Genomic DNA, 12087 nt, shown 5'->3' with positions numbered 1-12087 from the left:
TGTCCCATTTCTGTCTATTTCGTCATCCACCCCTTCTGAGGTCCCAGAGTTCTTGTCTGATTACCGGGATGTATTTGATGAGCCCAAGTCCAACGCCCTACCTCCGCATAGGGATTGTGATTGTTCTATCGATTTGATTCCTGGTAGTAAGTTTCCTAAAGGTCGACTGTTTAATTTATCTATGCCTGAGCACGCCGCTATGCGGAGTTACGTGAAGGAGTCCTTGGAGAAGGGTCATATTCGCCCGTCATCGTCGCCATTGGGAGCGGGGTTCTTTTTTGTGGCCAAGAAGGATGGTTCGCTGAGACCTTGTATAGATTACCGCCTTCTAAATAAAATCACGGTCAAATTTCAGTACCCCTTGCCGCTGTTATCTGATTTGTTTTCTCGGATCAAGGGGGCTAGTTGGTTCACCAAGATAGATCTTCGTGGTGCGTATAATCTTGTGCGTATTAAGCGGGGCGATGAATGGAAAACTGCATTTAATACGCCCGAGGGCCATTTTGAGTACCTAGTTATGCCATTCGGGCTTTCCAATGCTCCATCAGTGTTTCAGTCCTTTATGCATGACATCTTCCGAGAGTACCTGGATAAATTCCTGATTGTATACTTGGAATGTATTTTGGTCTTCTCGGATGATTGGGAGTCTCATGTGAAGCAGGTCAGAATGGTGTTCCAGGTCCTGCGTGCTAATTCTTTGTTTGTGAAGGGATCAAAGTGTCTCTTTGGTGTTCAGAAGGTTTCATTTTTGGGGTTCATTTTTTCCCCTTCTACTATCGAGATGGACCCTGTTAAGGTCCAGGCCATCTATGATTGGACTCAGCCGACATCTCTGAAGAGTCTGCAAAAGTTCCTGGGCTTTGCTAATTTTTATCGTCGTTTCATCTGTAATTTTTCTAGTATTGCTAAACCATTGACCGATTTGACCAAGAAGGGTGCTGATGTTGTCAATTAGTCTTCTGCTGCTGTGGAAGCTTTTCAAGAGTTAAAGCGTCGTTTTTCTTCTGCCCCTGTGTTGTGTCAACCAGATGTTTCGCTTCCGTTCCAGGTCGAGGTTGATGCTTCTGAAATTGGAGCGGGGGCTGTTTTGTCGCAAAGAGGTTCTGATTGCTCGGTGATGAAACCATGTGCCTTCTTTTCCAGGAAGTTTTCGCCTGCTGAGCAAAATTATGATGTTGGCAATCGAGAGTTGCTGGCCATGAAGTGGGCATTCGAGGAGTGGCGTCATTGGCTTGAGGGAGCTAGGCATCGCGTGGTGGTCTTGACTGATCACAAGAATTTAAGAATTTTACTCGAGTCTGCCAAACGGTTGACTCCTAGACAGGCTCGTTGGTCGCTGTTTTTCTCCCGTTTTGACTTTGTGGTTTCGTACCTTCCGGGCTCTAAAAATGTGAAGGCGGATGCCCTGTCTAGGAGTTTTGTGCCCAACTCTCCGGGTTTGTCTGAGCCGGCGGATATTCTCAAAGAGGGAGTAATTTTGTCTGCCATCTCCCCTGATTTGCGGCGGGTGCTGCAAAAATTTCAGGCTAATAAACCTGATCGTTGCCCAGCGGAGAAACTGTTTGTCCCTGATAGGTGGACGAATAAAGTTATCTCTGAGGTTCATTGTTCGGTGTTGGCTGGTCATCCTGGAATCTTTGGTACCAGAGAGTTAGTGGCTAGATCCTTTTGGTGGCCATCTCTGTCGCGAAATGTGCGTTCTTTTGTGCAGTCCTGTGGGATTTGTGCTCGGGCTAAGCCCTGCTGTTCTCGTGCCAGTGGGTTGCTTTTGCCCTTGCCAGTCCCGAAGAGGCCTTGGACACATATCTCTATGGATTTTATTTCGGATCTCCCCGTTTCTCAAAAAATGTCGGTCATTTGGGTGGCTTGTGATCGCTTCTCTAAGATGGTCCATTTGGTGCCCTTGTCTAAATTACCTTCCTCCTCTGATTTGGTGCCATTGTTCTTCCAGCATGTGGTTCGTTTACATGGCATTCCAGAGAACATCGTTTCTGACAGAGGTTCCCAGTTTGTTTTGAGGTTTTGGCGAGCTTTTTGTGCTAGGATGGGCATTGATTTGTCTTTTTCCTCGGCTTTCCATCCTCAGACAAATGGCCAGACCGAACGAACCAATCAGACCTTGGAAACATATCTGAGATGCTTTGTTTCTGCTGATCAGGATGATTGGGTGTCCTTCTTGCCTTTGGCGGAGTTCGCCCTTAATAATCGAGCCAGCTCGACTACCTTGGTTTCGCCATTTTTCTGCAACTCTGGGTTCCATCCTCGTTTCTCTTCAGGGCAGGTTGAGTCTTCGGACTGTCCTGGTGTGGATACTGTGGTGGACAGGTTACAGCAGATTTGGACTCATGTAGTGGACAATTTGACCTTGTCCCAGGAGAAGGCTCAACGTTTCGCTAATCGCAGATGCTGTGTGGGTCCCTGACTTCGTGTTGGGGATTTGGTTTGGTTGTCATCTCGTCATATTCCTATGAAGGTTTCCTCTCCTAAGTTTAAGCCTTGTTTCATTGGTCCGTATAGGATTTCTGAGGTTCCTAATCCTGTGTCTTTTCGTTTGACCCTTCCAAATTCTTTTTCCATCCATAACGTATTCCATAGGTCATTGTTGCGGAGATACGTGGCACCTATGGTTCCATCTGTTGATCCTCCTGCCCCGGTTTTGGTGGAGGGGGAGTTGGAGTATATTGTAGAGAAGATTTTGGATTCTCGTGTTTCAAGACGGAAACTCCAGTATCTGGTTAAGTGGAAGGGTTATGGTCAGGAGGATAATTCCTGGGTCTTTGCCTCTGATGTTCATGCTGCCGATCTTGTTCGTGCCTTTCATATGGCTCATCCTGGTCGGCCTGGGGGCTCTGGTGAGGGTTCGGTGACCCCTCCTCAAGGGGGGGGTACTGTTGTGAATTCTGTGGCAGAGCTCCCTCCTGTGGTCACAAGTGGTACTTCGGCTGATTCTGTCTATGAGCTTCCGTTGGTGGAGGAAAGTGGTACTGCGGCTTCTGAGTTTCCTTCCTCAGGTGATGTGGTGAAGTCGTTAGGTGCTGCTCTATTTAACTCCACCTAGTGCTTTGCTCCTGGCCTCCAGTCAATGTTCTAGTATTGGTCTTGCTTCCTCCTGGATCGTTCCTGTGGCCTGTCTTCCTGCATAAGCTAAGTTTTGCTTGTGTTATTTTTGTTTGCTATTTTTTCTGTCCAGCTTGCTTAATTGGTTTTTCTTGCTTGCTGGAAGCTCTGGGACGCAGAGGGAGCACCTCCGTACCGTTAGTCGGTGCGGAGGGTCTTTTTGCCCCCTTTGCGTGGTTGTTAGTAGGGTTTTGTGTTGACCGCAAAGCAATCTTTTCTATCCTCGGTCTGTTCAGTAAGTTGGGCCTCACTTTGCTAAATCTATTTCATCTCTGCGTTTGTATTTTCATCTCTATTCACAGTCATTATATGTGGGGGGCTGCCTTTTCCTTTGGGGTATTTCTCTGAGGCAAGGTAGGCTTTTTTTTCTATCTTCAGGCCTAGCTAGTTTCTCAGGCTGTGCCGAGTTGCATAGGGAGCGTTAGGCGCAATCCACGGCTGCCTCTAGTGTGGTTGGATAGGATTAGGGATTGCGGTCAGCAGAGTTACCACGTCTCAGAGCTCGTCCTATGTCTTTTGGTTATTGTCAGGTCACTTTGTGTGCTCTGAACTTCAAGGTCCATTGTGGTTCTGAATTACCTATTCATAACAATAGTGTATGTAAACTTCTGGTTCCAACTGTATATAGACGGACAATATCAATCACATAAGAAAATACAAAATGACATGAATATCCTAAGTGCAGGCCATTGTGCATTGTGGATATCTCAGCAGCTACAAAGAAAAACAAAGTAAAAAAGTAAGTATCAATAAAGAAAGTAGGACCATATTACGGTATATAGAATACATATATCCATTCATAAGGGACACACCTGTCGCACGTTTCACTGAGGAGTCGTCTGGAGTGAAGGATGGATATATGTATTCTATATAATATGGCTCTACTAGATCCTTACTTTTTGACTGTTTTTCTTTGTGGCTGCTGAGATATCCATAATACACGATGGACTGCACTTAAGGAAATTCATGTAATTCTATATCTGAATATTTAGTTGACATTATCCTTTTATACAATGGCATGGAAATGTTTGTGCAATAAACAAAACAATAATTTTGTAGTAACAAAATTACTGTTATTGTGAACACTTACGTAAGTTGAAGATGAAATGATCTCTATAAGGGCTAAAGTTAAAGATTACACATTTCCTTTGTATTTTAGTAGTGATGAGCGAATATACTCGTTACTCGAGATTTCCCGAGCACGCTCGGCTGACTTCCCGTACTTTTTAGTGCTCGGAGATTTAGTTTTCCTCACCTCAGCTGAATGATTTACATCTCTTAGCCAGCTTGATTACATGTGGGGATTCCCTAGCAACCAGGCAACCCCCACATGTACTTATGCTGGTTAACAGATGTAAACTATTCAGCTGCGGCGATGAAAACTAAATCTCCGAGCACTAAAAAATACTCGGAGGTCACCCGAGCATGCTCGGGAAATCTCGAGTAACGAGTATATTCGTTCATCGCTATATTTTAGGCAAAAAAAAATATTTATCTTCATCTTTTATATTTTAGATATTACAAAAAAAGAAAATGGGCCAATGCAAAAATTTGGGCACCCTGCATGGTTAATACTTACTAGAACCTTATTTTGCAAGTATCACAGCTTGTAAATGCTTTTTGTAGCCAGCCAAGAGTCTTTTAGTTCTTGTTTGAAGGATTTTCATCCATTCTTCCAGTTCTGTGATATTCCTGGGATCTCTTGCATGCACTGTCATTTTGAGGTCTAGCCACAGATTTTCAAATATGTTCAGATCAGGTGACTGTAAGGGCCATTGTAAAACCTTCAGCTTGAGGTAGTCTATTGTGGATTTTGATGTGTGTTTAGGATCATTATCCATTTTTAGAAGCCATCCTCTTTTCAACTTCAGCTTTCAAACAGATGGTGTTATGTTTGTATGAAGAATTTTCTGAAATATCACTGAAGCCACTCTTCCTTCTACCTGTGAATGCTCCCAATGCCACTTGCGCATCACAACTCCAAATCATGATTGATACATCCCCATGCTTAATGTTAATGTTCTTTCCCTGAAATCGTGTGCCCTTTTTTCTCTACACATACTTTTGATCATTGTAGCCAAAGAGTTCTATTTTAACCTTGTCGGTCCACGGGACTTGTTTCCAAAATGCATCAGGCTTGTTTAGATGTTTTTTTGCATACTTCTGACACTGAATTTTATGGTGGGGATGCAGGAGAGGTTTTCTTCTGATGACTCTTCGATGAAGGCCATATTTGTGCAGGTGTCTCTGAATAGTTGAACAAAGTACCAAAACTACAAAAAGTCTGCAAAATCTTTCTGAAGGTCTTTTGAAGTCAAGTGGGGTTCTGATTTGCCTCTCTAGCAATCCTACGAGCAGCTCTCATTGAAATTTTGTTTGGTCTCCAAGACCTTAACTTGACATCCACTGTTATTGTTAACTGCCATTTCTTAACTACATTTCAAATTGAAAATGCTTTGCTATCTTCTTATGGCCTTCTCCTGCTTTGTGGGCCTCCAGCATTTTCATTTTCAGAGTGTTAGCCAGCTGCTTAGAAGAACCCATGAATGATGTTTATTTGGCGCATTACCTGGCCTTGCCTAATGATGACAGTGAACAAGACAAAACCCTAACAAGTTAATCAAGGTCTGAAACCTTAGTCAAAATTACCTGAGCACACAAATCTCCAAGAATGCTCAAACTTTTGCATCTACCCATTTTCATTTTTTGTAATTTTTAAAATGTACAAAATGACAATATGTTTTTTTTTTTCAGAAAATACAAAGCAAATGTGTCATCTTTAACTTTAGCACTTTTAGAGATCATTTCATTTTCACCTTGCTTAACTGTTTACAATAACAGTAGTTTTGACCAGGGGCACCCAAACTTTTATGTGTCTCTGTATATATCCTGATGCATATGTGGTATATAAATCAATGACAATTTTGTCTTCATTTTATATATACTTTCACCATGTATGCACTTAGACTACCATTGATGATATTCTTATTACTATAACAGACCTCTTTGTATTATACGTTCCAATAAACATATGTTCCTTTGTTTATTTTACTTTCAAAACTAACTCGTATCAGCCAAATATAAATATTGTTGATAATTTTATGTTCTATTACAGCCTATGTATTTTATATGTACTTTTATTATGGTCATTTTCCATTTGTATCCATCTTTTTACATGTTTGCCATGCTAGTCATCCTTATGGACTCCTTTTTTAGTGTTGTAATTCTTTTTTAACGATTACTTAAGGATATGCAATTTGTTATATTTTGACATTTGTTTCTCCTTTCTACCCTCTATATACAGTAGCATCATGCAGTACATCAATCCACTCAGCCGCTCCGTATATAAAGTCTTATCCTGCAGTACATCGCTCCTATCAGCCCTCTATATACATTATCATCCTGCAGAATATCATTCCTCTCAGCCCCTCCATATACCATACGTTATCATCCTGCAGTATAGCATTCCTCTCAGTTCCGCTATATACTGTACATTATCATCTTGCACTGTATCATTCCTCTCAGACCCGCTATATACTGTACATTATCATCCTGCAGTATATTATTCCTCTCAGCCCCACCATATACCATACGTTATCATCCTGCAGTTTATCATTCCTCTCAGCCCCACTATATACTGTACATTATCATCTTGCAGTATATCATTCCTCTCAGCCCCTCTATATACTGTACATCATCATCCTGCAGTATATCATTCCTCTTAGCCCCTCTATATACTGTACATCATCACCCTGCAGTATATCGTTCCACTCAGCCCCTCTATATACTGTACATTATCATCCTACAATATATTATTCCTCTCAGCCCTCTATATACTGTACATTATCATCCTGCAGTATATCATACCTCTCAGCCCCTCTATATACTGTACATTATCATCCTCCAGTATATCATTCCTCACAGCCTTCTATATACTGTACATTATCATCCAAGAGTATATTATACCTCTCAGCCCCTCTATATACTGTACATTATCATCCTCCAGTATATCATTTCTCTCAGCCCCTCTATATACTGTACATTATCATCCTGCAGTATATCATTCCTCTTAGCCCCTCTATATACTGTACATCATCACCCTGCAGTATATCGTTCCACTCAGCCCCTCTATATACTGTACATTATCATCCTACAATATATTATTCCTCTCAGCCCTCTATATACTGTACATTATCATCCTGCAGTATATCATACCTCTCAGCCCCTCTGTATACTGTACATTATCATCCTCCAGTATATCATTCCTCACAGCCTTCTATATACTGTACATTATCATCCTGCAGTATATCATTCCTCTCAGCCCCACTATATACTGCATATTATCATCCTGCAGTATAATTTCTCTCAGCCCTCTATATACTGTACATTATCATCCTGCAGTATATCATTCCTCTTAGCCCCTCTATATACTGTACATCATCATCCTGCAGTATATCGTTCCACTCAGCCCCTCTATATACTGTACATTATAATCCTGCAATATATTATTCCTCTCAGCCCTCTATATACTGTACATTATCATCCTGCAGTATATCATTCCACTCAGCCACTCTATGTAAACAGATGATGTATTCCCTAAAGGTACCTTCACACTCAGCGACGCTGCAGCGATACCGACAACGATGTCGATCGCTGCAGCGTCGCTGTTTGGTCGCTGGAGAGCTGTCACACAGACAGCTCTCCAGCGACCAACGATCCCGAAGTCCCCGGGTAACCAGGGTAAACATCGGGTTGCTAAGCGCAGGGCCGCACTTAGTAACCCGATGTTTACCCTGGTTACCAGCGTAAAAGTAAAAAAAACAAACACTACATACTTACCTACCGCTGTCTTTCCCCGGCGCTCCGCTTCTCTGCACTGCTCCTGCACTGACTGTGAGCACAGCGGCAGGAAAGCAGAGCGGTGACGTCACCGCTCTGCTTTCCGGCTGACCAGCGCTCACAGCCAGTGCAGGAGGAGTGCAGAGAAGCAGAGCACCGGGGACAGACAGCGGTAGGTAAGTATGTAGTGTTTGTTTTTTTTACTTTTACGCTGGTAACCAGGGTAAACATCGGGTTACTAAGCGCGGCCCTGCGCTTAGTAACCCGATGTTTACCCTGGTTACCAGTGAAGACATCGCTGGATCAGTGTCACACACGCCGATCCAGCGATGTCTGCAGAGAGTCCAGCGACGAAATAAAGTTCTGGACTTTCCTCAGCGACCAACGGTCTCCCAGCAGGGGCCTGATCGTTGGTCGCTGCCACACAGAACGATTTCCTTAACGATATCGTTGCTACGTCACAAAAAGCAACGATATCGTTAATGATATCGTTATGTGTGAAGGTACCTTAAGCCCGTGCCTGATAAAATCAGAATGTACTGCTAATCAAGTTCGTCAGCAAAATGTAGTTTATGTTTATCAGTCTATCCTTCTTTGATGTGAGTTAAGATTCTCAAGTTTCATGTCAGATAGAAGTATATTGCTGACTGGGTAAGTGTATTGAGGGTGAAACATCACATGCACAAAGAAGGGAACCGTTTTCGTTGCTGTTTGGGGTATCTGTTGTGATCCTTGGCCCTTGTGATTCTAACAAAATAAATAAATATCTTGGACAACCCCTAAGGCAGATAAATAAAGTCTGAGATAATGCCATGCCATGTAATAATGTTATTTATCTCTGAATTGTTTGTTTGAATATCATTTCAGTTGCCATAAAGTGCACACATCCTGCTACAGTATACACCGGAAGGAAATTGTATCTCCAATACAGCCACCACCAAAGTTTTGTAAAGAAAAGATGCCGCATTTAAAAAAAACCCACAATTATTATATTCTACATATTGTATTCAAATCAAATCAATGAAGCAATTTGATACATGGGCCTTTAGCCTTTAGACAGAAAATATGCTAAAGATAAATTTCTCATACCGATACACCTTTGGGACCTGGTTGTCCAGGCTGACCATCTCTTCCTGGCCTTCCCTCTCTACCAGGCGTACCTTGCAGCCCAGGTAAACCAGCATCTCCTTTATCTCCTTTTAGTTTTGGCTCAAAATAAACTTCACCAGGGGATCCTTTTGCTCCAGGTCTCCCCATAAGACCTGGTATACCTTGTGATCCCTACAAAAACATATATTATTATTATTATTATTATTATTATTATTATTATTATTATTATTATGAAGTAGCAGAAGAAAAAGCACTTTAAAAAGGCTCAAGCCATCATGTCTTGTATTTTACAGCAGTATAATCTTTGTGAGTGCTCATATGATAAGGGCATGAGCACACTTCATGTTACAGATGCCAGCATACCGGTTTAGTTTTTGCTACAGGAAGATTCTTTAAAGGGAGCCTGTCACCCCCAAAATAGAAGATGAGCTAAGCCCACCGGCATCAGGGGCTTATCTACAGCATTCTGTAATGCTGTAGACAAGCCCCCGATGTATCCTGAAAGATGAGAAAAAGAGGTTAGATTATACTCACCTGGGGGGCAGTCCAATCCGATGGGCGTCACGGTACGGTCCAGGGCCTCCCATCTTCTTACGATGACGTCCTCTTCTTGTCTTCATGCTGCGGCTCCGGCGCAGGCGTACTTTATTTGCCCTGTTGAGGGCAGAGCAAAGTACTGCAGTGCGCAGGCACGGGGAAAGGTCAGAGAGGCCCGGCGCCTGCGCACTGCAGTACTTTGCTCTGCCCTCAACAGGGCACATAAGTACGCCTGCACCGGAGCGTGAAGACAAGAAGAGGACGTCATCCTATGAAGATAGAAGGCCCTGGACCGGACCGCGATGGCCATCGGACCGGACCGCAGCGGGAACGCCCCTGGGTGAGTATAATATAACCTCTTTTTCACATCTTTCAGGATACATCAGGGCTTATCAACAGCATTACAGAATGTTGTAGATAAGTCCCTGATGCCGGTGGGCTTAGCTCATCTTCGATTTTTGGGGTGACAGGTTCCCTTTAAGAAAACGCTGGCAGTGTTTTGCCTAGAGCATCCTCTTTTGCGTCTTATCTGTCATTATTGTAGCAGCTTTTGCCATTAGCAGTTATTTTATCAGCAGAAGACACTAAAAGGATGGACCAGTCACTTCTTTTAGCATGACTTTAGAAGCTTGAATCGGTTAAAAGAAGCCATAAAAAGACTGAATTTATGACCAGCAAGTTGCTTTGACATCGCTGTGCTTATGTGTTTTCAGGTGGGTTCCAGGCGAAATCCTCCAGAAAGTCGTGTGTACATATTGTAAAATGAAGATGTATAAATTATTTTTTTATTATTATTTAAGAACACATGATCCATTACTTACTACTTCTCTGCTATTTATATCAACTATGACTTTCTACCTGGCCTACTAATGAGAAGAGGCACCAGGAATACATTTCTTATCTAGCTAACAAATACGCAATACTTACAGGTGAACCTGGTGGGCCATCATAGCCTGGTTCTCCTCTGTCTCCCTTGTTTCCTGGTTGACCAGAAATACCTTAAGAAAGACATGTATATATTATACGGATGGGTTAATATTATCAGCTTTTTTTTTAAAAAAAAATGCACTTCGTGTTAAATAATTTCAAATGCAAAAAAGTGGACTTCCAATTTAAAGCGGTTTTCCATGCTTCCAGTACTGATGACCTATCCTTACATTAATCAATTGCAACTCACTGATGGTCCAATGCCTGCTACCCCATCAATCAGTTGTTATCAGCTCCAACAGTAGCCAGATGAAAAAGATATTCACTGTTTACATCAAGCCACAGCCAATGCTTATAACAGCTGACCGGATAGGGTGTTCAAACCTTACTGATATGATATTGATGACCTAGGGTAGGTAATAAACATTAGAAGCCTGATGAATTTTTCAACAACTATATTGGTTTTCTTGGACTATTTTATCTTTTTTTCCTGTTTGGCTAAAAACTGACAGGCAGGCAGTTACTACCTGTCTACTATGCCCAGCGACGGCTCAGAGCAGTCATCGACAGCTCCTGTTGGCAATTCAGCTGCTCCCCGTCAACAGAGCAGCTCTTCCTCTTACAGGCTGTTCTGCTGAATGGGCGTGACTGCCATGGTCATACTGATTGACAGCCGACTCCCTGCAGTTATGCAGCTGGAAGCCGGCTGTCAATCAGCATGACATCGGCAGTCATACTCTGAGAAGAGAAGCGGGTGGAAGAGTGTTATGTTTGCTAATGACAGGTGTTATGAAGGCAATCCAGAAACACAGTGTGCTTAGTGATCAGAGCGCACACAGTGATCTGACAAATACCCAAAAATACAAGAACGAGCTCTGAGACGTGGAAACTCTGTAGACTGCACACCTGATCCTATCCTAAACACAACTAAAAGCGGCTGTGGATTGCGCCTAACAACTACCTAGGCAACTCGGCACAGCCTAAGAAACTAGCTAGCCTGAAGATAGAAAAATAGGCCTGACTTGCCCCAGAGAAATTCCCCAAAGGAAAAGGCAGCCCCCCACATATAATGACTGTGAGCAAGATGAAAAGACAAAACGTAGGGATGAAATAGATTCAGCAAAGTGGGGCCCGATATTCTAGGACAGAGCGAGGACAGTAAAGCGAACTTTGCAGTCTACAAAAAACCCTAAAGCAAAACCACGCAAAGGGGGCAAAAAAAACCCACCGTGCCGAACTAACGGCACGGCGGTACACCCTTTGCGTCTCAGAGCTTCCAGCAAAACAAAAGACAAGCTGGACAGAAAAAAAGCAACAAAAAAGCAAAAAGCACTTAGCTATACAGAGCAGCAGGTCACAGGAACAATCAGGAGAAGCTCAGATCCAACACTAAAACATTGACAAGGAGCAAGGATAGCAGCATCAGGCGGAGTTAAGTAATGAAGCAGTTAACGAGCTCACCAGAACACCTGAGGGAGGAAGCTCAGAAGCTGCAGTACCACTTGTGACCACAGGAGTGAATTCAGCCACAGAATTCACAACAGTACCCCCCCCTTG

The 12087-nt window shown here is 42.9% G+C and overlaps 1 protein-coding gene across 1 annotated transcript in view; it reads right to left on the bottom strand.

Moving 5' to 3' along the window:
• Positions 1 to 12087, bottom strand: part of COL4A1 (collagen type IV alpha 1 chain) — a 222565-nt gene that overhangs the window by 67393 nt on the left and 143085 nt on the right. The window contains exons 24-25 of the mRNA XM_069757930.1: positions 10531 to 10601; positions 9046 to 9237 (exon numbers count right to left, since the gene is read on the bottom strand). Of these exons, the coding sequence (XP_069614031.1) occupies positions 9046 to 9237; positions 10531 to 10601 (263 nt within the window). The remainder of the gene's footprint in view (positions 1 to 9045; positions 9238 to 10530; positions 10602 to 12087) is intronic.

This window comes from Ranitomeya imitator, chromosome 3 (genome assembly GCF_032444005.1).
Source record: "Ranitomeya imitator isolate aRanImi1 chromosome 3, aRanImi1.pri, whole genome shotgun sequence".
Taxonomy (NCBI): Eukaryota; Metazoa; Chordata; class Amphibia; order Anura; family Dendrobatidae; genus Ranitomeya; species Ranitomeya imitator.
This window is presented reverse-complemented; position numbering and strand designations above follow the sequence as displayed.